Source organism: Vanrija albida (assembly GCF_041260175.1).
Source record: "Vanrija albida strain AlHP1 chromosome Unknown contig_4, whole genome shotgun sequence".
Lineage (NCBI taxonomy): Eukaryota > Fungi > Basidiomycota > Tremellomycetes > Trichosporonales > Trichosporonaceae > Vanrija > Vanrija albida.
Genome location: NW_027191423.1, coordinates 83,215 through 108,032, shown reverse-complemented (window position 1 = coordinate 108,032; position 24,818 = coordinate 83,215). Strand labels below are relative to the sequence as shown.

General features: G+C 64.1%; 11 protein-coding genes across 11 annotated transcripts; 4 read left to right on the top strand and 7 right to left on the bottom strand.

Moving 5' to 3' along the window:
- Window positions 1–74: 74 nt before the first annotated feature.
- Q8F55_004760 (uncharacterized protein) lies at window positions 75–1,019 on the bottom strand (the record flags this gene model as incomplete). Its single annotated transcript, XM_069353265.1, has 1 exon — window positions 75–1,019. The coding sequence occupies one exon, from the start codon at window positions 1,017–1,019 to the stop codon at window positions 75–77; it is 945 nt and encodes a 314-aa protein (XP_069207907.1).
- Window positions 1,020–2,863: 1,844 nt separating this feature from the next.
- Window positions 2,864–4,219, bottom strand: Q8F55_004759 (uncharacterized protein; the record flags this gene model as incomplete). The annotated part of the gene is made up of 2 exons (XM_069353264.1): window positions 2,864–2,991; window positions 3,049–4,219. The coding sequence occupies 2 exons, from the start codon at window positions 4,217–4,219 to the stop codon at window positions 2,864–2,866; spliced, it is 1,299 nt and encodes a 432-aa protein (XP_069207906.1).
- A 1,055-nt stretch (window positions 4,220–5,274) lies between these two features.
- Q8F55_004758 (uncharacterized protein) lies at window positions 5,275–5,979 on the top strand (the record flags this gene model as incomplete). The annotated part of the gene is made up of 2 exons (XM_069353263.1): window positions 5,275–5,320; window positions 5,357–5,979. 2 exons carry the CDS (start codon window positions 5,275–5,277, stop codon window positions 5,977–5,979), a joined length of 669 nt encoding a protein of 222 aa, XP_069207905.1.
- A 945-nt stretch (window positions 5,980–6,924) lies between these two features.
- Q8F55_004757 (uncharacterized protein) lies at window positions 6,925–8,538 on the top strand (the record flags this gene model as incomplete). Its single annotated transcript, XM_069353262.1, has 3 exons — window positions 6,925–7,606; window positions 7,647–8,034; window positions 8,067–8,538. 3 exons carry the CDS (start codon window positions 6,925–6,927, stop codon window positions 8,536–8,538), a joined length of 1,542 nt encoding a protein of 513 aa, XP_069207904.1.
- A 424-nt stretch (window positions 8,539–8,962) lies between these two features.
- Q8F55_004756 (uncharacterized protein) lies at window positions 8,963–11,864 on the top strand (the record flags this gene model as incomplete). Its single annotated transcript, XM_069353261.1, has 10 exons — window positions 8,963–9,121; window positions 9,235–9,370; window positions 9,465–9,538; window positions 9,576–9,703; window positions 9,759–9,915; window positions 9,957–10,233; window positions 10,271–10,641; window positions 10,680–11,010; window positions 11,047–11,435; window positions 11,469–11,864. The coding sequence occupies 10 exons, from the start codon at window positions 8,963–8,965 to the stop codon at window positions 11,862–11,864; spliced, it is 2,418 nt and encodes an 805-aa protein (XP_069207903.1).
- Window positions 11,865–11,923: 59 nt separating this feature from the next.
- Q8F55_004755 (uncharacterized protein) lies at window positions 11,924–13,492 on the bottom strand (the record flags this gene model as incomplete). Its single annotated transcript, XM_069353260.1, has 3 exons — window positions 11,924–13,009; window positions 13,096–13,322; window positions 13,465–13,492. 3 exons carry the CDS (start codon window positions 13,490–13,492, stop codon window positions 11,924–11,926), a joined length of 1,341 nt encoding a protein of 446 aa, XP_069207902.1.
- Window positions 13,493–13,925: 433 nt separating this feature from the next.
- Window positions 13,926–15,292, bottom strand: Q8F55_004754 (uncharacterized protein; the record flags this gene model as incomplete). The annotated part of the gene is made up of 3 exons (XM_069353259.1): window positions 13,926–14,865; window positions 14,921–14,940; window positions 14,990–15,292. 3 exons carry the CDS (start codon window positions 15,290–15,292, stop codon window positions 13,926–13,928), a joined length of 1,263 nt encoding a protein of 420 aa, XP_069207901.1.
- Window positions 15,293–15,839: 547 nt separating this feature from the next.
- Q8F55_004753 (uncharacterized protein) lies at window positions 15,840–17,684 on the bottom strand (the record flags this gene model as incomplete). Its single annotated transcript, XM_069353258.1, has 4 exons — window positions 15,840–15,918; window positions 15,985–16,249; window positions 16,284–16,833; window positions 16,869–17,684. The coding sequence occupies 4 exons, from the start codon at window positions 17,682–17,684 to the stop codon at window positions 15,840–15,842; spliced, it is 1,710 nt and encodes a 569-aa protein (XP_069207900.1).
- A 1,591-nt stretch (window positions 17,685–19,275) lies between these two features.
- On the top strand, window positions 19,276–21,542 carry kes1 (Oxysterol-binding protein 4; the record flags this gene model as incomplete). The annotated part of the gene is made up of 9 exons (XM_069353257.1): window positions 19,276–19,300; window positions 19,942–20,040; window positions 20,081–20,232; window positions 20,384–20,416; window positions 20,455–20,562; window positions 20,600–20,607; window positions 20,676–20,833; window positions 20,912–21,303; window positions 21,351–21,542. 9 exons carry the CDS (start codon window positions 19,276–19,278, stop codon window positions 21,540–21,542), a joined length of 1,167 nt encoding a protein of 388 aa, XP_069207899.1.
- Window positions 21,543–21,755: 213 nt separating this feature from the next.
- On the bottom strand, window positions 21,756–22,963 carry Q8F55_004751 (uncharacterized protein; the record flags this gene model as incomplete). Its single annotated transcript, XM_069353256.1, has 2 exons — window positions 21,756–22,446; window positions 22,482–22,963. 2 exons carry the CDS (start codon window positions 22,961–22,963, stop codon window positions 21,756–21,758), a joined length of 1,173 nt encoding a protein of 390 aa, XP_069207898.1.
- A 453-nt stretch (window positions 22,964–23,416) lies between these two features.
- Q8F55_004750 (uncharacterized protein) lies at window positions 23,417–24,754 on the bottom strand (the record flags this gene model as incomplete). Its single annotated transcript, XM_069353255.1, has 1 exon — window positions 23,417–24,754. One exon carries the CDS (start codon window positions 24,752–24,754, stop codon window positions 23,417–23,419), a length of 1,338 nt encoding a protein of 445 aa, XP_069207897.1.
- Window positions 24,755–24,818: the final 64 nt, after the last annotated feature.

Here is a 24,818-nt window from a genome sequence, read left to right as displayed (position 1 = left end):
TCCCGGCCCCATTGCGATAGACATCTGAATGTTTCGCCTGCGAGGATGGATCAGCAACGGCAGGTGGGTTGCGGCTAGTTAAGCTCACCACAAACGTCGCAGACTGGAGGTAGTGTCGTGCTGTTTACATCCTCTTCGCTGTAGGTGGAGACCTTGATCATCGAGTTTGGGGTCGATTTCGCTGCGAACTTGGCGTGGTTCTCCAGGTACTCGTGGACCCATGGGCAGACTTCTTTCTCGTAGTACGCATAACACTCAATGGGCGATAGCCCAGTGTGGGAGGCTCGGATGGTCTGCTCGAGGCGAACCAATGCGTCGCTATCCCGGACCATGAAACCCGCTCCCGAGTCGTCGTAGATCCGGAAAGTCGTCCAGTCCGGCGGAACCCATTCTAGGTAGGTCTCCGCGATGTCATCGTGCTTGTCCCACCTGAGAGAATAAAACAAGAACTGTTTCGCCTGGGGTCCGTGGAACGAAAACGAGCGCATCCCCTTCATTGGGAGCCATCCCAACTTCTCGTGGGCGCCCCCTTCCCATGCGCAGAGGTCCGGATTGTTGAACAGGACAAAATCCTTCGGTGGTGGGTGGGAAGGGTTGGGCATATGATCCCAAACGGCCATGTAATTGATAGGTTCGCCCAGATGGAGCTTGTCGACGTTGGGGAAAAGTGGCGTGTGCGGGAGAGATACAGCCGCCAACCTCTCCAGAATCCAAGGTTCAATGTCTCCCCCGATAACCATGCGGCGAACAAAGGTCAGGGAGCGCCGCTTGCGATCGCTAAGCGGTAGCTGTGCCGGGGTCTCCCAAGGCTTATGTGGGCCATCAATCAAGAAGGAGACCTCGTCGCCGTCAAACGCAAGACTGCGGTAGAGCACGGGTGCAACCAGGTCCCAGAATGCCGAGGAGCAGCGCAGGAGCGTTGCGAGGGCTTGTCGATCTGTCGGCGAATTGGGGTCGAGCTCGGCCACAATAGACTGGATCAACTCGTTTGGGAGGGTCGGCGCCGAGTGCTGGGTCATTGGGTTTGCTTGGGGTTGACGGTCGAGGTTGACACTGCAACTCGACTTGAATGTACTCTGTCAAGAGAAACAGCGGCTGTCGTGGAACCCACGCCGGATGTTGACACGTTACCGGTTCCTGAAAAAGCGTTACTTGCAGGCATACTGTGTCTGAAACGCCTTCCACTTGTGACCCCATGCTGATAGAAAGAGAAATGTCTTGCCTGCCGAACCAGGTCAGCAAGCATTGCGCATCACACGGTAACTGCTACACATGGCAGCTGCTACACTCACCACAGACTACACATCCTGGGGCCTGCGAACAGTTGTAGTCGTTGTACGTTGAGATCTTGATCATTGGATAGGCCTTGGTGTTCACTGCAGCTTCGGAAAAGTCTTGGGAGGGTCCTGGGTATCCGTCCTGGGCTGAGAGGGACTCCTTGCCACCGTACTCGAGGTACTCAATCGGGGGAATCCCAGGTCGACGCACTCGGAGGCTTTGCAACCACGCATGCGTGTCCAAAGCATGGCGGACAGATTCACCGCCTGTATCGTCGTAAATCTGGAAAGCTGTCCAATCTGGGGGTATCCATTTGGTCGTGTAGCCTGTCGTATCGCTCTTGTCCCATGGCATCTGACCCAGGTGCTGCCGGGCATCGAACCCGTGATATGTAAACGACTGCATGCCTCTCATGGGGAGCCAATGTAGTTGGTCGAATGCACTCCAGACTGATGCACAGACGTTCGGGCTGTCGAAGAGGATAAAGTCTTGAGGTGGCGGGGAGCCTATGCCAGAGTCACGTTCCCAGAAATGATCCAAATCATTTGGCCCGGCCAGGCATAGCTCGTCGACGCTGGGAAAGAAGGGAGTGTCGGGGAGGGACAGGGCGACGAGTCGCCTCAGTGTGTGGTCTGGAATGATTCCTCCAATGCGGATCCGGTGAGTGAATGTGAGCGAGCGTCGCTTGCGTTCACTGAGAGCTGGGATGGGCGGTGGTGTCTCCCACGGGTGGTCGGGGTCGTCGCACCTGCCATCGAGCAGCCAGATGAGTTCATCGTGTTCGAACTTCAGGCTGTGGTACAGTAAAGGAGCTGCCAGTTCCCAGAACGCGGAAGACGTGCGTAGGAGGTTGGTGAGGGCTTGCCGATCAGCTGGCAAGTTGGCATCCAGCTCGCGCACGATACGCTCAGTCAGCTCGTTTGGAAGGCTGGGCGAGATTCGATGGGTGTGCGCCGTCATTGACCTCGATCCTCTGGCGGTTGAGGCGTGCGCGGTTGACGGCTCTGCTACCATAGGTCCTTGAAGTAGACCACCAAGTCGATACTGTGCTGTCAGTGGATCAGTGGAGCGAGAACTCAACATTTGGCCTGCGCTGCTCCCGTTTCCAAGGCGTTACACAGGCAACAAAGTGACACGTTGATACAAACTTGGGTCGTCGCCTGATATTAGACCATCCCACAAGCCAGATGCTGCACCACATCCCCCCTTCTGCACCGCATCCCCCTACAATTACCTATGTACATCCTTCGTGGCGACTTTCTAAGACGAAGGTGATTGCCGACAGCCTACAGATTCGGAACAAAAGCTCATCCTTGTCACTGGATGATCTGAGGAACCGATCGGCGAATGAGAACACTGCCCACTACCACCTCGGACGCGCCGACGACGTTGCGAACAATAGGCCTGCCCCTCACCACCTTCAGGTCCAGTCCAGACCCATCTAAGCTGGACGGGTTGTGGCCGAGGAGACTCCCTCTTTGTACGACACGCTCGTAGAGTGAAACCGGATTGGCATAACGGAGAGACAAGGAAGTATTGTAAAGCGATTGGCAGAGCTGATTTGTAAGGAGCCGAGAAGGTGCCTCTAACGCGTTACAACAATGAAGTTCTTCCGAGAGCCGTAGTCCTTCATGTCTGCCCCCCACCACTTGGCCCTTTCTTCATAGGCCTTGTACTTGTCACCCCAGTCGGTTAAAACCGCAAATGTCCCGTCTTGTGACGCGTATCAGCCGTCATAGCACGGTCGTTGGGGTCTACCAGTCCACTCACCGCAGACTACACAGACTGGGGCTTGCGAACAGTTCTCGTCATTGAAAGCCGATATCTCCACCCCTTCAAGGGAGACGGAAGTAACTTGAGATGGAGGACAGTCTGAGGGGAAATCGTATCTTCCAGTGAGGTAGTGGAGACATCGCTTGCCGCTGTACTCGAAGTGCTCAATCGGGGGGAGGCCAAGTTCGACAGGTCTCAAAAACCCAAGTGTGTTCACATTATCGCGAAAGCATTCCTGGCCGCCGTCGTCGTAGATCCGGATCCGTCGAGCGGTCCGCGCCTTCTCAAGAGCCTCGGGCTGCAGAGAGTCCATCTCGTGCAACTCGTCCGGCCTCCCGTGAAATGTAAAGGACTGGATGGCCTTCATGGGAAGCCAATGCAGCTGGTGAACCGCGGTCCAGGATTCGGCACAGACGTGGGGGTTGTCGAAGAGGAGGAAGTCTTTCTGGGGTGGGGAGCGCGGGAGCACATCTCCGTCATGTCTGAACAGATCAGATCGCACGACCAGACACAGCTTCTCCACATTGGGGAACAATGGAGTGTTGGGAAGGGACACATAGATGAGCCGCCTCGTTGTGTGCTCATAGAGGTATCCTGTGAGGCGGAAGTGACGAACGAAGGTGAACGAGCGCCGCTTGCGTTCGCTGAATGGCATTGGGGGCGGCGGCCTCCATCGGATCTTCCCGACGACGTGACGGTAGTACTCCCCGTCCGGACCATCGAGAAGCGAAATGAGCTTGTCGTGTTCGAACCGGAGACTATGGTACAGCAAGGGAGCGGCTAGTTCCCAGAACGCCTGAGACGTGCGCAGGAGGTTGGCGAGGGCGTGCCGGTCAGCGGGCAATTGAGGATCGAGGTTGGTGACGATTTGCTCAACAATCTCGTTTGGAAGCGTAGCCGAGAGTCGAAGGTCGTATGGCCTCCTCCAGCCGTTGAATAGCTGCTTGTTCACTCGTGTGAGTATCTGACCCGTGCGCAGGAAGCTGGCGACGGCATGCCGCTCAGCTGGCCCCTGGGGATCAAGGCTGGCGACGACTTGCTCAACAAGTTCGGTTGGACTGGTCCAGCCGTTGAACAGCTGCTTGTTCACCTGAGTGAGGATCTGAGCCGTGCGCACGAAGCTGTCGACAAGCTCGTTTGGACTCCTCCAGTCGTGGAATAGCTGCATATTCACTTGAGTGAGAATCTGAGCCGTGTGCAGGAAGGTGGCGACGGCATGCCGCTCAGCTGGCTCCTGGGGATCAAGGCCAGCGACGATTTGCTCGACCAGCTCGTTCGGAGGCGCGAGTGAGATTGAATGGATGTGAGCCGACATGCGGCTTGGTTCTGCTGGGGGCTGAAATGCGCCGTTGACGGGTTGATCGCGAACGAGCTCTTGCTGCGGCTGTTCGACTTAAATCAGGACATGCGACAACTCATCCTGCCGGCCAATCGACTCCCTTTTGTCCCTTTCCCGCCTTCCTCTGAGCGTTACAGAGTCGAGTCAATGTCAATGTCGTGTCCAATGACTTCGGTCCCGGGCTCGCAATGTTGGCCAGGCACATGTGGAGGGGCTGGTTGTTGAGATAAACATGACGAGTGCCGGGCCGGGGCCCCTTTGAGCAGATCGTTGGGTCAAACCGGCATCACGATTGCTGCGGAGCCGCGAGCACTTTGGAGCCTCGTGGCACGAACGTGGCGGTGGACAGTGTGCAGCTGTGGGTGTTGTGTGCGACTGTGGTACTGTGAGAGCTGTCACATGTAGTTGACCCGGCTTGTGCCACCGTTGTCTTTGTGTTGCTTGGGACAGAGGGAAGGGAGTGGGACCTTTACGACACTTTTGTTGTTGCTTCACGACGAGCTCATCCCGGTGCGCACACTTGGGCGAAGACGGGAAGATAGGCACTGGAATGACGAGGTCGACCGAGCCGGCTACATGGCATCCCCAGGTCACCAAGGCTGGCAGATGAGATTGAGCCCAATGTCAAGGCGGTTAAGGTCTTGGGGTGGTTTCACAGGGCCGCCGGCTCGCATGCAACGCGCCAATGTTGCCGTCCCGGTGCCTCTGTCCACTGCGACATGTGCGTATGCCGATAACGACGACTCTTCAGCACTGCTCTAGCAGCACGACGGGGGTTGCTCTCTCCCGCAATAAAGCTCTCCCGGAAGGTAGTTAAGCAGGCCGGTGGGTGCCAGTCCCTCGACTCAACAGTCTCGCCCATCCACACCCACACACAAAGCAACATGAACACCTGGTCTTCCCTCGCAGTCGTGCTCCTCAGCCTCCAATGTGAGTTCCAGCTTCCGTCTTGGCACTGACGTCAAGCCGTGGCCCTCGGCCTCACCATCTCGCCCACGCCCGAGTCCACGGCGGTCGCGCCTGGCGGTGCTGGCGGTGCGGGAGGTGATGGCGGCGCTGGCGGCGACGGCCCGGGCGGTGGTTCAGGCGCCAACGGCGGCAATGGCGGCGCCGGTGGCGGTTCAAACGGCGGCCAGGGAGGCAAGGGCGGCAAGGGGGGCAAGGGCGGCTCGGGGAGCAGCAGCGGGGGCGAGTCGAGCGTGAGCGTCGGCGAGTCGAGCGCCGTTGCCAGCTCCACCACCACCAGCACTACCGTCAAGCCGACCGCCGAGCCTGACTTGAATTGGCTTGGCAATGCTCGACTCTATGATGCGACAATGCCTTCACTCAACCTCTGTCAACCCCAAAACTTCCATGGGCCTGACGACCTCGTCATCAAGACGGGAATCCACCAGGCGCTGTCCAAGTGCAACGGCACAATCACCATCAAGGGCGACGTTTCGGGCGAGATCGCTGTTGCGCGCATCGTCGGCACATGCGAGAGCTGCGCCATGGGCGATGTGGCAATTTCAAAGGCGGTATTCGACAAGATTGCCCCGAAGGACGTGAAGGACACGAGCATCTTCGTGCACTGGGGCTACAACTTGTAGGGTTGACAAGAGCACAAAGTAGAAGCAATGCAGTGCCGTGTGAACTCTCCACGGCCATCGGCGAGGGCTAATCTCTAACGCTACCAGCCGCCGCGAAACACGGTGGCACCTTTGCTTGATGCTGTTCGTTGCTCGAATGATCGTCGTGAGCCTCGCCAGCCATGAGGTCTCATCCGTCGCGAATCATGCCCCGTGGCCAGGGCGTGGGGCTCAAAGTCAGCCTTCAGAGGAAGTAAGGGGGGCTTATCCAAGGTGCTCGTCGAGGACCCGGAGGCGCACTAGCACTTGCAGTCCAAGTGGCGTGGCAATGTGCCGACCAGGCTTTGCGGGAGCCGTGGAGGCGAACACGAAAGCTGCCGCTTGGCGTGGGCAGTAGGCCATACTGCAGCTGGCCTGAGTGGCCCATGTGAGCAGGCCCCGGCTGGGACTCCAGCCGGCTCGGTCATTACTAAGACGTCGCGAGGCCGTTCCCGGCCGTGCGGAAGTCGTCCGCGAGTGGAGGGCGGGCGGGTGCCACCGGGCCGCAGCCGCATGAACACTCCGCTCCGGACCCAACTATTCAATTGGCCGTGAATCACCGTGCGACTCGGTGTCATTCCGGTATCTCGGTTCATGCTCGTCCCACATGTCTGGCCACGGCCCGGTCGGCCGGTCAGCATCGGTTGAGCCGCTTGCAGGGGACACTGGCGCTGTGCCTGTCGGCCGTCCACTGCCAGCGAGTAGTATCGTGCTTTCAGCCCCAGCGCTTGCTTGCTAACGCCAGCTCGCGTAGCTCTTCCGAGCTAACAGCCGAGCATGTGCAACTCCCCCCCGCGCGAGAGTGGGGCCGCTGAAGCGAGACGCGGTGACCCGGGGACATGGTGGGGTCCCAGAGGTGGGGTCGAGTGGGGCAGCTGCTACATATGTGTGTTTGCCGATGTGGCTTCTTCCCCAGACACATTGGCCATGGCCGCCGACAAGAAGAGCGACAGGCTGCCGCCAACTGACACCGAGAAGGCGTCCATCTCGTATGCCGAGAGCATCGACGACGCGAAGAAGCCTGCCACGGACACACTTGCGGCGCATGAGGTCCCCATTGTCGAGTTCACCGCGGCCGAGGAGCGGGCCGTCGTCCGCAAGCTCGACCTTGTCATCGTGACCTTCGGCATGTGCATCTACCTCTCGGCCTACCTCGACCGCGGCAACCTCGGCAACGCGCGCCTCATGGGTCTGCAGGAGGAGGCGCTAGGCGGAAGTGATAAGGCATTCAGTATCGCGCTGGCGTGCTTCTTCATCACGTACACCACATGGGGCATCCCGGGCACCATGGCGGCCAAGTGGATGCTACCTTCGCGGTCCCTGGCGACAGGCTGTGCGCTGTGGTCCATCGGCGCGACCCTCATGGCGGCATGCTCGTCCCCGGGGCCCATATACTTCCTCCGGCTCATGATCGGTGTCGGCGAGGCCATGTTTGGCCAAGCGCTCCCACTCCTCTGCACGTTCTGGTACACCAAGCGCGAGATGGCCGTCCGCATGGGTGTGTTTATCTCGGCCGGATCGCTGGCAGGCGCGTTCGGGGGCCTGATTGCTTGGGGCGTCAACTCAATGCACAATGCCAAGATTTCGCAGTGGCGCGTGTTGTTCCTGAGTAGGTCGGACGACAGCGCAGGTTCCGCTCACACTCCCAGTCGAAGGCCTTCCGGGCCTCATCCTCGCCGTGGCTCTCTGGTTCTTCATGCCCACATACCCGGAGGACAAACAGTGGTTTCTTACCCCGCGTGAATCGGACATCTGCCTCGCCCGGAAGGCCAAGGAATCGGGCAACGAGGGCAACCGCGGCATCGACAAGCGAGCCGTCAAGCGCGCCTTTACCGACTGGAAGGTCTACGCCATGCCCGTCGTATACTTCACTTTCAATGTTAATGCCTCCAGCGTGAGCGGTTTCCTTCCGACCATCGTCAAAAATCTAGGATATTCGAGCGCTATTGCCCAGCTGATGACGGTCCCGCCGTACGCGGTGGCGCTCGTGACGACGGTCATTGTCGCGCACGTGTCCGACCATCTGCAGTCGAGAGGGTGAGCAAAGCCCGCTTCCGAGCTGACCGCAGATTCTTCCTTGCCGGCTCGTACATCCTCGGCGCGGTCGGGTGGATCCTCCTCCGCGTGCTCGACGCCGCGTCAAAGGACAAGGCCATCCTGTCGGGGCGGTACTTTGGCTGTATTCTGCTCGTGTCAGCGGCCTACATTGTTATCCCACTGCACCTGTCGTGGGCGGCGTCCAACAACCCGTCGCAGACGCAGCGTGCCGTGGCCATGGGCATGCTCAACCTCATCGGGCAGCAGGGGTCGATCCTCGGGTCGTTCAGTTTCCCGTCGGCCCACGCGCCGCACTACTACCGGGGTGTATACATCAACCTCGGCATGCAGTGCTTCGGTGCGCTCGCCAGCGTGCTCCTAAGCCTGTGGTTCCGATGGGAGAACAGGCGGAGGGACGAGGTCGAGGGGAAGCCTGACCCAGACGCCCGACTCAACGTCCTCGAGGACTTTGACAAGGCCGTGGGGTTCAGGTATGTGCCGTAAGGGGCGAGGGGGTGAGGGGGTGAGGAGGTGAGGGTGTGAGCTGGGTGAGAGGCGCGTGTCATTTGAGATGCTATGGCGTGTTGTCGTCGTCAGGCGAGGGCGAGGAAGGTGAGGGGAGAGGGGGAATTCGGCGGGTAGATTGTTAAACGACGCATGTTGCTCAGCATGCACGCTGTCATGTCGATGAAGGGCAATGATGGTCAGATCAGAGCAGGCACACGCGATTGTGAGGAGGAAGTAAAGTGACAAGAGGGAATGGGAGAAATGAGAAAGGAGAAGTGCAAGTTGGCCCCATAAATACCCACCCGTCCAACCGCCCAACCTCCACCCACCCAAATCGGGTCGGCCGCATGACGATGACGATGACGGCGGCCATGTTGTTGGCCACCCAACACCTTCTCCCACTTCACCATCCCCGCCCACCATGCCCCTCCCGCCATACCTCTCCTCCTCGGCCTCGTCCCGCGCACACCATGCGCTGCTCGTAAAGCTCGACAAGGCGGCCTCGCCACAGGCAGAGGACGCGGCCGTCACCGAGGAGGTTGCGCGGTGTCGCGCACTCCTCGCGAGCGGGCCTAGACAGGTGGGTGTGGGCGGGATGCCAGCCGGGCGCATCTTGAGCTCTGCGCGTCGAGCTATGATCCCAGCGTCTAGATGGCGACCTTCCTCCGACTCGGGCCTGCTGACACCTCCCAGTCCAGAGTCGCAGACACGCTTATCATCCTGCTGCACTGCGCGACGGTGACGCACACGGCGCTCGACCTCGACTTTGCCCTTGTGCACGCACTGCATCTCGCCGAGGGGGGCAATTCGATGCGAGAACGGAGGTTGGGTGAGTGGAGCGGTGGCGGGCGTGGTCTGCGTTGAACGACACTCTCTCTTCCTCGAGCGTGCCCCGGGATGAGACCCGCGCCCTAACACCGCAGGCTACCTGTTCCTCACCGAGTGCCTGCCTCCCGGACACGAGCTGCACCTCCTGCTGGTGAACACAATACGCAAGGTCAGTTGGACTTATTGCCGCAAAACTGACAACGCAGGACCTCGCGTCAGACAACGTCTCGCACGTACTGGCGGCCCTGCATGCCATCGCCCATCTCCCTGGGCCCGACCTCGCGCCGGCCGTCGTGCCACTGCTGACGTCGAAGCGGCTGCTCGAGCACGAGGTGTTAGTGGCGTCGCGGGCTCCGGCCGGGCGATCGCGATCTCTGCTGACAACACAGGCCCTCGGTTCGACAGCGCACGTTGCAGGCCCTCTCGGCCGTGGTGCATGACGGCCCCTGGCCGCTGTCCCTCCGCGACCTGGCCAGGAGAACACGACACGAGGACGACGCGCCAGTCCTGGCTACAGCGCTCAAGACCTTCGCCCAGGCATTGAATGTGCGCTATCCGATGCAGAGGTACCAGCGCTGACGGCTCAGGCTGGATCCCGCGAGGAGGACCCCGCGCGCCGGCGTAAACAGTTCGACTCAGTGTTCAGCGCTGCCGCGCGGCATCTCAACGCCTCGGAGCCCGTGTCCATCATCTTGGCCATTACCAAGGTCCTGACGGCGATTGTGCACACTCTACCGAGGCGGGATGTGACCGATCTCGAGGGTAAGAGCCCTGACGGCCTCGTCGTCCACGTTCTCGAGCAGGTTGAGGCCTTGCTGTCGGAGATTACGGACCGGATAACGGCCAAGCCGAGCGGTGCGAAAGGTGAGCTTTCGACCTGTGACGAATGAGCTCACTCCAGCCTACCTCTACGACACGGCCATCCTCGCCGTCGCAACATACGAAGTCGAGGGTATCATCAGCGGGCCGGTCGACCAGCTGCTCGAGTACCTCCGCTCCCTCCTCGTCCCTCCAGTGGACAAGGGCAAGGGGAAGGAGTCGTCGCGGTCTCACTCGTCGTCGCATTCGCGCTCGCACTCGAGGTCGCTGTCGCGCACATCAAGCCAGCAGTCTGTCCCCACCCGCCTGGCAGATTCCCCCAACGACCGTATCGTCGCCCTGCGCTGCTTTGGCGTTCTCCCGCCTGCCGTGTGGCAGTCGGGCCTGGAGGAGAAGCACATGGCGGCGTTAATGGGTGGTGTTGACAGCTATGACGCGACGGTGCGACAAGAGGTGAGCTGGCCATTCCTCAGACGACAGCTGACATGCAGACGCTTCGGCTGCTTGGCCGCGCCGACCGCAATCTCCCATCACTCACGCTCGAGTCCCACCTCGAGGCAATACGCACTGGCAAGGGCGTGCCACTGCCCGTTGACCTCCCGTCCGGTGCGACTCGGGCGCAGGCGCTGGCAGAAGGACGAGCCGAGGCCGCCGGGCGGGCACTGGAAGCGGTGCTGATCATTGGCGAGGGCCTGGACAGCACGGCGCGCGCCACGCAGTTCGCTGAGGGGATCGCCAAGATCACCAAGGCACTCCGTACTGGCGGCGACAATGCCATCTGGCTCAAGGGCGTCCAGTCTGTGCTAGCGACGCTTCACGCCAGTGAGTTATCCCCGCCAGCTGGTCAACTGACAACAGGCAACACTGAATTCCGCAAGACGTTCATCCTGGCCACGAGTGCCGAGCTCGCGCGCGACCCCGACGACGCGACCACAGCGCTGCTGCTCACGACGTCTGCGTGCGAATACCCGATCCCCGAGCCGCTGGGCACCATCCAGGCGATCGTCGAGGCGCTCCCCAGCGCCCCAGCGTCGGTGCAGGAGCTGTCGGCGATCGCGCTCGTCCCGCTGCTGGCCTCGGCCCCGACCGCAGAGCAGCGCGAGGCGCTCGTGCCTGCCATCCTCGCGGGCCTGGAGACGCTCAAGACCAGCGAGGTCAAGCACATTGCCAAGCGCGGGCAGCAGGTGTCTCTGATTGTGGAGCGCGACCTCGTCGACAAGGTGGTGTTTGCGTCCAAGTCGCGCTCGGTGAGTCGTCGCCCGGGGCAGCACTGACGCCAGCTCAACGATGTGCTCGACGCCATCCTCGTGCTCTACACCGACGCGGTGCGCCCCACGCAGCCGCTGTCGGCCAACGACGTGGAAGAGGTGCACTGGGGCCGGCTGCAGTCGGCCACCGACGGCCCAAGCAGGCTGCGGTACGACGCGTACCCCGCCGAGGTGCAGCCGCGGGGGCGCTCGCGCCGGTCCCCGAGACTGAGTAATGACCGCGGCGCCGAGCTGCACCGCAGCAGCGGCGAGTGGCGCGCCATGGGCCGCAGCACGCTCGTCGAGCAGGACGAGGATGCCGTCGACGGGTTGGCGCTCGACGACCTCAGCATCTCGAAGCACCAGCGCGGGGTGGCGACGCCGACGGACCGCACGCCGCGGCTGCGCCCGCTCGACAGCGAGTTCTAGCACCATGCCTTGCATATGTATTCTATGTTGTAACGAGACCATACAACGATGTCGACCCTCTACTGCTCGCTGCCGGCCACGCGCCGGCCCTGTACCCACACGGCGGCGATATCGCGGTCGTCCCCGGTGAAGAGCCACTTCTCGAACACGCTGCCGACCGCCTCGCCGTCGTCGACCCACATGCCGGGGCTGCGCGGCTTGACCCAGAGCGCGTCAAACTGCTTCCCGGGCGTAAAGTTGCCCACGTCCTCGAGGCCGCACAGGCTCGCACCGCCCAGCGTGGCCATGTGGAACAGCTCGGGAATGGACAGCCCCCTGTCTGCCAGCCCCTCGAACGCGAGCCCTCTGCTGACCGTCCGCGCGTCCCGGATCTGCGGGAGGATGCCGGTCCCACACCCGCCCGAGCAGTCGGACCCGAGGCCGACCTTAATGCCGGCCCCGAGCATGTCGAGTACCCTCGCGGCGCCGGAGTTGAGGTTGGTATTCGAGCCGGGGCAGTGTGAGATGCCTGCGCCGTGCGAGCTAATCACTTCGCGCTCCGCGTCGTCGAGGTGCACTGCATGCGCGAGGATCGTGCGCGGCGTGAGTAGCCCGTGGGCGGCGTACACGCCCGCGTAGGTCTTGCTCTCGGGGAACAGGCGGCGGATTTCGGCGATCTCGGAGGTGTTCTCAGCGAGGTGAGTCTGGACGGGCAGCCCAGTGGCCGCCGCGAGGTCGCCCAGCTCAGTCAACAGGTCAGGCGTGCAGCTGAGCGCGAAGCGCGGCGTGAGGATGGGCTTAACGGTGGAGGGCAGGCCCGCGACGGCAGCGAGGAACTGCTTGGTGCTCGCCATCGACGCCGCGGTCGACGCCTCGACGTAGTCGTCGGCGCAGTACCGGTTCATGCTGCACCGCCCGACGAAGGCGCGCTGCCCGAGCTCAGCGCACAGCTGGGCGAGGAGCACGCTGGCGTCGACGTGGAGCGTCGAGTAGTAGCACGACGTGGTGGTGCCCGCGGAGAGGGTGCGGGCGATGACGCGCCGGAAGATGCGCTCGGCGAGGGCGGGGTCGGAGAAGCGCGACTCGAGGGGGAAGGTGAGGGTCTGGAGCCAGGGGAGGAGCTCGAGCGCGCCGCCGAGGCCGTTGTTGGGGTATTGTGGGGCGTGCTGCGGCCACGAGCGGAGTGAGTGGGCGGGATGAGGGGGGGCGGGACACAGCGTCAGCACCAAGGTCGCACGCGGGGCACACCCACCGTATGTGTGTCAATCAGGCCGGGGCAGAGGAACCCCTCGTCGACGAGCACGAGCTCGGCCTCGACCCCGCGGGAAGCGAGCAGCGCGGGCACCTCTTCCCGCTTGACATCCTCATCGAGGGACGCGATCTGCCCGTCGACGACGAGGACCAGCGCAGAGGGGAGGACCTGCAGCTGCGTAAGGCCAAGCGAGTGGACCACGGGGCCGTGGTACGCGGTTGCGGAGCCTGCACCGTCAGCATCAAATGCAGGCCAGGGGGAGGGGGGAGCGCTCAGAGACGTGTTTGATTAGCTTGGCTGGCGTGTCTGCACGGAAACCTTGGAGCCCCAGCGTTCTCATCATCGCGCGGGTGTGTGTGGGGGACGTACTGGTGCTGCTGGGCAGGCTGTGTGTCATGGTGTAGAGGGCAACGGAGACATCGAGCAGCGCGTGTTAGTCGTCGACGCTGTCGCTGTTCCGATATCGTCGGAGCGGGGAGCATGCGACAAGAGACAAGGTGCGATGCGACGAGCCTGATAAGACTGCGAGGGCCGATATCGTCGGGCGACGTGCGGCCACGTGGGGCACGCCGGGGCGCGTGGCCGGCATCCGGCCGGCCGGAACGCGGAACAGCGGCGCGTGCGGCGCGAGGTTATGCATGCATGTAGTGAGTTGTACATGTCGAGGACAAGCATGTGCGCGTTCTGGTCCGCGTGCATGCGTGTACGAGTGGGCAAGGACGGCGGGTCGCTGTCCTCTCCCGGCTCCTCCCAGCCAGCCTGAAACCCCCGGTGTCCGAGCCCGCAGCCACGGCCTCTGCCATCCACACCGGCATCGATACATAGACATCCTAGTGATCCACCTGCGTGTCCACATCCTTATCGTCATTCTTCTTGGGGTGGACGTGCGGCCCAGCCGCAGCGATGGCCTTCTCGAAGCCCTTGGCCGCCGCCATTCCAATGACGAGGAGGTCCGCGAACGCCGCCCAGCCGAGGAGCGCCTTTCCGGCCGTGCCGAAGACGGCGTCGACCCCCTCGCTCCGGAGCGCCGAAAACAGGTTTAAGCTCAACTGGGAGCCAGCGACGACTGCGGGGCCGGGGCACACGCCCGCGAGGCCCCAGCCCAGCCCGAACAGCAAGCTGCCGGCCACCAGTCGCCAGTCAAGCTCTGTCCTGCTCGGCACACGCCACTTCTCCCACGGCAACTTGGGGACCGGGACGACGCGGCGCCAGTGGACCGCGTTCGGGACCACGCCGCCGAGGAATACGAGGGCGAGGGACGGGTCGAAGCCCGCCAGCGGGGGCGGGAAGCGCAGGAAGCCGATCACCTTGAGCGGGGAGACCATGCCGCTGACGATCAGGCCGAGGGAGAAGGTGACCCCCGTGAGGAGGTACGGCGCGAGCTGGAGCGCGGTGTAGGCGTGGGGCGTGAGCCTGCCCTCTGCGCCGGGGGGGTATGTGGGAGGGGGAGGGGGGAAGCGCACGCGCCGGCCGTGCTCGTCGTCGTCGAGGCCGGGGAGGTAGTCGTCCACCACGGCCGGCGCCTTGTTCCCGGCCGCGAGGACGCGCGCCGTCAACGCCGCGTTGGCCCACGCCACGCCGCCGACGAGCGCGGCGAGGATGGGCACGTGCCACGCCGGGGGGAGGAGGACTGCGCTCGCGTCGACGCCGGGGGCCTCGGCAATCGGTGCGGGGATGAGGCGTGCGGTGGCGACCGCTGTGGAGAAGAAGACGGCCGTCGCGAGCAGGCTCCGGGGGGAGAGGCGGGACGCGCCGCAGAGAAAGTGGCCACTGTGGGCGTTAGCGTAGCTCCTCGCTCCTCCCCATCTCCCCATTCCATGCTCACCTCGTGCACCCAGAGCCTAACTGGGCAGCGTCAGCACAAACACAAACAAAAAGCAAAGCCACCACTCACCCGGCTCCCAAAGCCCACGAGCAGCCCCGCGATAGAGAGCCGCACCAGCCCCTGCTGGGCCCACAGGCTCGCGCCCGCGCCGGGCACAGCGACGACGGCGTCGAGCCCCGTCGCGGCGACGATGAGCGGGCCGGCAAACAGGCCGATGACAACGGCGTGCCGCCACGCCGCGTTGTCCCCGAGCAGGCTGCCGTCGACGATGCCGCTGATGCCGAGGACGCGGCCGGTGGAGGTGAGGAGGGACGAGGTGGAGAGGTGCAGGATCGCGCCGCCTGCCAGCGTTTCTAAGGGTGTGAAGGGCATGGTTGGGCCGCTGTTTGGAGAGCTGGAGCGGGCTGGAGGTCGTTGTTGTTGAGAGGAGGAGAGGGAGCGCGCCGCCCCGCTTTATGAGGCATGGTGCCGGCTGACCTCATCGCGCCAAATGTCACATTTTAGGCATGCCTCGGGTTGCTACTCTCCCTCTGCTTACTCGTCACTCCAGCCCGCTCCTGCCCACTCCACGAGCCCGCTCGAGGGTTCGGAGGGCTCAGCGCGCTCGGCGCCGCTCCGTCGTCAGGCAGCCGACTTTTCTGCGACGCACACCGAGACGCACCCCGAAGGGTCATTACGATAACAGCGTGCCTTGCAAACCCAAACCCTCCATTCCGAACACGCCGGCGGAGGTGGCCCTGCGTGGCGCCGCCGGCGGCCATACAATCATGGTCCATCATCATACTAGATATGCATGTACAAATGCCGGGGCGGCCGGGGTGGCCGAGGCGGTCGGGTCGGGCGGGTGCATGGGCTTCGGGCCCTAGGCAGTCACCGGGGTAGTACCGCGGCCGTGAGCCCGGGGGAGACGCCGCGCCGCCTACTCGGCAACGCTGACAAGCAGGGGCATCTGCAGCCCGGCGTCCTCCTCGCCGACGACGCGTGGGCGCATGACGATCCTGGGGGGTTAACAAAGTTGTTCGTTGGTATGGGCCGCTGCTCCACACAGCGCCGCCCCGACTCACTGCGCCTTCCTCTCATACTCTGGGTTCGACTTGAGCAGATCAAACTTGAACGACCGGATCAACACGTAGAGGATAACCTTCATCTCGGCCAACGCAAACCTGTACCCGATGCAGTTGCGCGCGCCACCGATAAACGTAAGTAGGTTGCCGTACGTGACGCCCGGGATCTGCTCCTTGGGGATGCCCTCGCGCGAGTAGCGGTCCGGGTTGAACTCTGTCGCGTCGGCGCCCCAGATGTCGGTCGCGTGGTTGGTTGTGAGGATGGCTTCCGTCAGCAGCATCCCCGAGACCGCACTTACGCATAAACACATGCACGCCCTTCTTCAGCAACACACTGTCGATCATCTTGCCGTCGCGCCCCTGCACTGGCGTGCCAAACGGCACCACCATGTCCTTGTTGGCCATGCGGATCGTGCCCGGCACCGGCGAGTCGAGGCGCAGGCTCTCGTGCACAATCTTGTCGAGGAACGGCAGGGCGTTGACCACGGCCTCACTCGGCTGCTCCTGGCCCACAGCGCGGATCTCCTCGCGCAGGCGGTCCTGGAAGTGCTGGTACTGCGCGAGGCGGTACAGGCACCAGGTGAGCGCCGTCGACGTCGTCTCGTTGCCGGCCAGCATGAACGTCGTGATCTGCGCGAGCACCTCGGCGTCGGTGAGCTTCTGGTCGGCGCGGAGGTCGGGCGCCATGTTGGCCTTCATGAGGCGGCCGAGGAGATCCTTGCCGAGGTCCGAGTCCTTCTCGACCGAGCCGAGCTGCTTGATCGCCGTCTTCTTCTCGTCGATGATCTCGTTGCCAATCTGGATGGTGATGTCGCGGGACGCCTTGACAACACGGGTCTGCTTGGTTTTCTGCCCGTCAGCGTCGCCAACAAGACTCTACCCACGATGAAGTCGAGGATGGGGAAAAAGTTCTGCAAAATACCCATGACCGTGATCCTCGCGCCGCTCTGGAACATGGCGTTGAACGCCTCGGCCAGCGGGTTGCGCCTCTCGCTCAGCGTCTTGAAGTCGTAGTTGAACCCGGCGACGCCAATCACGTCGAGCGTCGTCTGGCCGAGGTACCGCATGATGTCAATCTTGCGCGCCCCGGGCACGCGGTCGACGTCCTTTGCGGGCGTGGGCGACGTGACATCGGCGTCGGCCGCCGCCTCGTCCTCGATAAACGTGTTAAACTTGCGCTGGAGTTCATACGCCTTGTCGTAGAACACGGGGCTCATGTCCCTGATGGCCGCGGGGCCGAACGCGGGGTTGAGCACGCGGCGCTGGCGGCGGTGGACATCGCCCTCGGCCGTCAGCACGCCGTTGCCCAGCATGCGCTCGAGGAACTGGTTGGTGCGGGGGGGCTTGATAAACTCGTACGAGTGCTGGAGGATGAAGCCGAGAGCGACGGGGTCGGTGGTGACGATACGCGTCTCGCCAAACATCATGGTGTAGCGGATCGTGTGGCCGTACTCTGCGATCCACTCATCGTGCTTGCCGCAGGGTGGCGCCTTGATGATCTCGCTGAGGTTGCCCCATACGAGCGAGCTGCTGGGCGGGCCCTGGAGGTTGCGGAAGGTGAGCGTGTACTCGTTGTACGGGAAGAGATAGATGTAGAGGGCGAGCACAGCGAGGGCGATGCCGCCGATGATCTTTGCGGTGGTGGGGTATGCCGCCACCAGGGCGGGCAGCACCGGGATGCTGTTGAGAAAGCTTGACATGGTGCGGTGGGTGGTGGTGTAGTGGGTTGATCCAGCTGACACGTTTTGTATATTCTTGTCGATGATGCGCAGTTGAGCGCTGACGCTGCGAGTGGAGTCACACCCGATCTCTTGCTGGGTATATGGAAGCGACGGGGCCCGGATGAGCTTGGCCGGCGGCTATGGCTGGGGCTGGGGGTTGTGGGGTGGGGCTGCTGGCTGCTGGTCGACTGCGCGGGTATGCCGTAGAGAGCACAGTCAAGCTAAGAGTCAAGATAGCCTTGGGAGAGAGAGACGAGTGAGAGCGTCGAGAAATGGCATGAGATGACCGCGTCGAGCTTGATTCCCGGCCACAGATCCAACGGAAAACCCGGGCCGAATCGCCATGCCCGAGTTGCAAATCCTAATATCCATTAGAATTGGAATGGCCCACGTGTCATTCCATTAGTGGATTTTCCTAACCCCATTAGCTGCGGAGCAAAGTTCCACGCCGTGGCCGATGGCCGAGCAGCGGCCAACCCCGACGCGGCGCGACGTCACGCCGCTCCGAGCCGTCGCCAGCGACGCGCGTCGCGTCCAGCGCGCACAGCGTGTGGGGTAGGGCAGGCAGGGGGCGGGGTAGTGCGGTGCGAGAGGCGAGGGGGCACAGTCAGCGCCGCCGGGGACGGGGAGTGCGCGCCGCGCGTACGGCGCCTCGGCCTCGGAGGCGGAGTAGAGACACGCCGCGTGTCCCCGTGGGCCGGCGTGGAGGGGTGGTGTATAATGCTTGGCGTGAGCGCCGTCGCCTCTTGGGCCGGCATGGACTCTCGTGGGTGCTGTGTTGCGACGACGTGCGGCTCCACCAGCTCTGACGACGGAGCTGGCATCTCCTGCCGCCCACCGGCCGTTTCCCACTCGTCTACTCTTCCTAGCCTAACACGGCTCAACCCGTCTCTCGCCCTACAGTGCTGCCATGACAGCTCAACGGCGCCAAACAGCTCCAGCAGCATGAAAACTCGCCACTCCGGCCACTTGGACGACTGTGAGGCCATCACGTGACTCCCACGCGTCAACCACATGGCTCGGCCTATGACGTCGTTATCCAGCGGGATCAAATTCCGGTGTGTTGACGTTTTGCGGGCCTGAACCCCCCAAACATTCAAGGTGACATCGTGGCAGATGGCAAAGACGCCGAGATGCAGCGTGCACGGCGGAGCTATGCATCGCATGGACAGACCGCGGGGGTGAGAGCTGCAGCAGAGAGCTGCGCATCCACACCGGTGGGACGATGGTCGTGCCGTTGGGTGGTGAATGGTCGTTTGACTGCTGCGTGCTGCGCGGTGCGTGGAAACGACGAGGGGCCGCCGGCCGGCGGGTCAAATGGCACGATGGGATGGCGGGGTGGGCGGGGGGTCGACATCTCATCTCGCTTCAACTGCCATGTCGCTAGACATCTCTCTCTCTCCATCTCTTTGACTCTCTCAACGTCGGTCTCTTGCATCCAGCACGCCCAGCGACATACCGACAGCCCTACCCCCCTCGCCCCAGCCCATTCCCCGCTGTCGATTTCCCCACCCGGCGAGCCGACGTATCCATTCCCTTCCCCCACCCCAACAGCCACCCAACAAACATCATGTCCGCGACTCCCAAGGAAGAAGGTGCGTGTCTTGTTGTTTTCTCGGCGGGCGGGCGTGTCCGCGAGGCGGTGCGTGGCGAGGGGGACAGCGCCGAGAATGCGGCCCCCCCGCTTCGGAGAGCCAAGACGAGGCGCACCGCCGTGTCTTGGCCGCGCACCGGACTGGGCGGCAGAGAGAGAGAGAGAGGGACGGGACGACGAGTGCTCGCCGCAATGTACCTTGCACGCGACTGCCTCGTGTTGTGCCAGTCACCTGCCGACTTGTGCATCGTGCGAGGTCGTGCGCGTGCGTGCCTCGGCCGCAATGCATGGTGCTCGTGGTGCTCGCTGCTCGTCGAGATTGTCCACTCGATGATCATTTGTTGACAACTGTCCGTGTGTATCACCCGACTGACTCTGTGTGCTCTTCCCCAACTCGATCCTCGACTCGCTCGCTCGCACCTCGACCGATCCGCCCATTTAATCCTCGTTGCCATCTCCCGCCTCCCCCCTCATCCACACACTTCACCACCATGGCCCGTACTCCAAAACCCGCCTCGCACGCACACCATGCCCACGCCCACTCGGCCCCCTCGACACCGCGCGAAACAAACCTCTCGGCCTACCCCCTCTCGCTGTCCCGCACGCCGTCGCTCCGCTCGTCGGGCCCATCGACCCCCACAGGCGCCGACGTCCCCCAGGACCAGAAGGCCGGATGGACCAGCTTCATCAAGTCGCTCGCCCACATGACGGGCGACCTGTCGTCGATGACGGCCCCGCCGTGTAAGCGAGCACCGCCTGGTCCGTCCTACTGACACCCCAGTCATCCTCTCGCCCGTGTCGCTTACCGAGTTCCCCGCGTACTGGGCCGAGCACCCCGAGCAGTTTGCAGAGATCTCGCAGGGCACCACTGAGGAGGAGCGCATGGAGCGCGTTCTGCGCTGGTTCATTGCGACCCTCAAGGGCCAGTACACTGTGAGTAGTGGGGCCGGGTGGGCGCGTGCCAGCACGCGCCGTGTGCGCGGGGCCGGGGCGGCGGCGCCCGCCGCGCCGCGTGTAGACGGCGTGTGCACGACACGCACAGGCAATGGCGCCACTCCCCAAAGTTTCAAGCTCACACCCCCAGACGCGTAACGAGAAGATGGGATCGGAGAAGAAGGTGTGTGTGGGGTGTGGAGCTGTCCTGACGCCCCTCAGCCGCTCAACCCCGTCCTCGGCGAGCTCTTCTACGGCAAGTGGCCCGACACCAACGGCCGCGGCGAGACCGACCTCATTGTTGAGCAGGTCTCGCACCACCCTCCTATTGTGAGTGAGAAGAAAACGGCGATGCTGACTACGCCAGACTGCTTAGTGCGTTCCGTTTGATTTTACGGCTAGCTTGCGGCATCGGCATTGGACCGAAACTGACATTGCCGCAGCTACATTGAGAACAAGAAGGCAGGCGTCGCTCTTCAGGGCCACTCTGGCCAGAAGACGTCATTCACTGGCACGTCCATCTATGTCAAGCAGTCGGGCCATGCCCTGCTCAAGGTCGCTCTCAAGGCCGGCGGCGAGGAGACGTACCTGATCACGCTTCGTGAGTGACGAGTGCACGTGCAGCAGATTGTCACCGGGCTGCGCTGCCCCGCCCGCCTCTCCCCGCTAACACCCGCAGCCAAGCTCCGCATCGAGGGCATCATCTGGGGCTCGCCCTACATTGAGCTCACCGAGACTTCGGCCATTGTGTCGAGCACGGGCTACTCTGCCCACATCGAGTACAAGGGCAAGGGCTACTTCTCGGGCAAGGCGCACTCGTTCAAGGCCGTGCTGTCGCGCGGCAGCAAGACTGTGCAGACGTACGAGGGCCAGTGGACGGGTGTGTCGACCATTGGCGGCCACAAGGGCCCCGTGTTCTACGACGCGGACGCGGTTCCCAAGCAGGAGGTGACGGTCAAGCCGGTTGAGGAGCAGGGCGAGTGGGAGAGCAGGCGGCTGTGGCAGAAGGTGGCCGATGGTATCCGTGGCGGCGACTATGAGACGGCGGGCAAGGAGAAGTCGCTCATCGAGGTGGATCTAGGCAGTGCACGGCGCAAACTCGTGCTGACACGTCGCAGAACGAGCAGAGGCAACGGCGCAAGGACGAGGCGGCGGCCAACACGACGTGGCCCCTGCGCCGCTTCACGCACATCGAGGAGGACCCCGAGTACGAGCAGCTCGCTGCGGTCATCCACGACAAGACACAGCCCACGACCGAGGACGCTTATGTGTTCAAGGGCTACGAGGAGGAGGAGAAGGCTGCGGCGTAGGCAGTGTGAGGCATACATGCTGGGCGCGGCGTGATACATGCTGGACGCTGCTGCCTGCTAGATAGACGACAGACGACGCTATGTGATGGTGCTGCAGTAAGAGTGGCAGCCGCAACACGGCGGGACGCAAGACGATACACTTTCATCAGGAGTACAACGCAACGGGTAGAACTGTTCTGCTCGCTGCTGCTACAGACTGCGCTTGGCCATTACTCAGATCTTGTCGAGGGTCGCCTTTACGCCGTCCTTGAAGCCCTGGTACGACTCCTCTGTGCCAAACACGGGGGCGAACACAGCCGCGTCGTGGAGCGCGTCCTCGTCGTCCCAGACGCTGACGTCGGCGCCGTCGCCGCGGAGGTTACGCGCGAGCGCGCGCACCTCGTCCTCGAGCGTCTCCTCGGTGCCAACGGACAGGAACACGGGCTTGCCCTTGAGGTGGGCGAACGCTCCGGCGTGAGCAAGCGCCGGGCTGAAAATGGCGCCGCGCACCGCGTCGGGCGTGTAGTGCCGGGTAATAGAGCTGATGGAGGTGCGGATCCACGCGGGGGAGAGGTAGTCTGTCGACTTTGTGCGCCAGCTGTTGCTGGACAGCGTGTAATCCGTCCAGGGGGAGCAGAGTGCCAGCCCACCAGGGAGTGCGTGCCCCTGCGCCGCGAGCGTCGAGCTCACCGCGAGCGAGAGGTGCCCGCCCGCGCTGTCGCCGACGAGCACGACGTTGGCCGGCTCAAAGCCGAGCTCGGAGGTGACGTAGCTCCAGGCGCCGAGCGCGTCGAGCAGCGGCGCGGGCCAGGCGGACGAGGCGTCGACCGCCTTGCGGTACTGCGCGGCGTAGACGCGCACGCCGGTGTCGCGCGCGAGCTTGACGCCGAACGGCGTCCAGAGGGGATGGCCCACGACGTAGGCGCTGGCCGTCAGCTAGGCTCTCCCACAACAACTCACCCGCCGTGGTAGTAGATGACGACCTTCTCGCCCGGCCCGGCCTTGTCGCTGCCCTTGCCCGCCGCGTCCTTGGGCGTGAGGATGAAGCCCGGGGCGGGCTGGGCCTGCACGCTCGCCGGCTTGGGTACCTTGTCCTGGAACGCGGGGGCGAGCGGCGCCGTGACCTTGGTGAGCGTGACCGCGGCCCACTGCTCGGCCGTGGCGGGGATGAGGGGCTTGGCGGGCACGTCTGCGGCCTCCTGCGCACTCTCGCGCGCAATGAGCCCGGGGTTGATGGTGCTGGCGAGGCGGAAGATCTTGGCCATAAGGTAGATTTTGAACGGGATGCGCGGCCGTGTAACGAGGTAGGTCAGCGCCCAGACGGGGATGGTGAGCGCCGCGGCGAGCTGCGACCCGACGGTGAGGAGGGCCGCGAGGCCGCGCGGCCGGCCCTCAGCGGCGAGGGGGGACGGCTTCGTCCGCAGGGTGGAGAGCTGGGCCATGGTGGTGTGTGGGGGTGGGTGCTGGGGGTGCGGAGGTGGGCTATATACCGCAACTGGGTGCGTACGACGTGCCGCCGGCTCGATGTCGTGATTCAGCAGGCTGCCCGCCACTGGCCTTGGCCCGCCACATGACCTCGGCGCGGCTAGGTTAGCCGGCCCTCGGCTGCGGCACGGCAGCTCGCCTTTCCCGCGGCGAGTAGACGATGCCGGGTAGGTCAGTCGGGCAGCGTCAGCAAGGGGGGTGACGGGGGTGGGGAAGGGGGTGGGGAGGAATGTGGCACGCGAGGAATGCATGCGGCGGTGTCTCGGCGTCTCGTGTGGTCGGCGTCGTCGGTCGCCGCTGGTGGGGGTGGCCCGCCGGTTGCGTTTATCATTCGGTCACCTCGACTCTTTCGACCCCCTCGACGCCGCTCGACTCGTCCCCAGGCCCATGCATGCTATGTACACGCCCGCCTACGCCGCCTCCAGCACCTCGAGCACGCCGTCAATCGTCTCCGGCCACACACCCCGCGCGAACCCGCCCCAGGCGCGGCGCACCTCCCTCCCCCTGGCGTCCACCTCGTCCCAGCTCTCGCCCCCGAGCATCGGCGCGCCGGCCCACGCCGCGCGCGTCCCAAACAGCAGCGGCACGTCGATGGTGTGCACGGCGCCGAACTCGCTCCCGCGGGGGCGCCACACAAACTCGGCGAGCGCGACGGCGTGGCCTCGCGCGCGGAGGAACTGCGCATAGTCGGTACTCGCCGTCGCCCAGGCCGCGTTGGTCCGCAGCGCGGTGGCGGGCAGCGCCTCGACCTCGGCCTCTCTGAGCCCGGCCGCGCGCGCAGCCAGCCCGTACATGTACCCGTCGTTGGCGGCGTACGTGACCAGCACGGGGGGCCGGGCGCTGCTCGGCGCCACGTCGGGGTTGGGGTTGCTGCGCGCGCCACCTGGCCCCGCGGCGGGCGGGAGCACGGGAAAGAAAGGGAACCCCGGGCCGAGGTCGAGCCCGAGGGCGGGGAGCGCGGCCGCGGTTTCGGCCTGCACGGACAGCGCTTGCTCCGGCGTGATGGTGGCGAGGGTTTGGCCGGCGGGCACGAGGGACGCGGCGACGTCGCGGATCGCGAGTGCCTGCGGCACGCTGGCGAGGAGGTTGGCGACGCTGGACTGGACGATCGCGCGCGCGACGAGCTGCGGGTGGAGGACGAGCAGCTCGGCGGTTAGGAGGCCGCCTGCGCTCTGGCCCAGAACGGTGATATTCCCCGCGTCGCCGCCGAGCGCGCCGGCGTTGGAGGCGACCCACTCGAGCGCGGCGGTGAGGTCCTGCACGCCGAACGCTTCGGCCGGCGTCGGCTGGTGCGAGGGCTCGGGGTCGTATATGAATCCCAGGAGGCCGAGGCGGTAGTTCGCGCACACGACGACGGCGTGCGCGTCGCGCGCGAGCCGGCCCCCGTCGTACTGGCTCGCCTGGGACGAGCCGGAGCTGAAGCCGCCGCCGTGGATCCAGAAGAGGATGGGCAGGGCGTGAGCCAGGGGAGGCCGGTAGACGGAGAGCACGGCCGCGTCTTCGCTTTGGGGCCCGGCGTCGCTCTCGCGCCCCATGACGGCCTCGAGGCGCGAGCGCGGCGCGATGGCCGTGGGGCCTTGCCGCGTCGCGTCGATGGGTGAGGCGCGTGTGTCGGTGTGGACGGGGACAGGGGGGTGTAAGCGCGTAGTGTGCGCGTACGGGATGCCGCGGAACGCCTCGGCGCCGCCCTCGGCCTCGAGCGCGCCGGCGTACGTGCCCTGCGTGAGGGAGAGGGTGGGCTGGGGCATTGCGGGGGAGTGGGTGGTGGGGTGTGGGTCCGGGGGAGGGGGGCGGCGCCGGGCTGCGCTGATA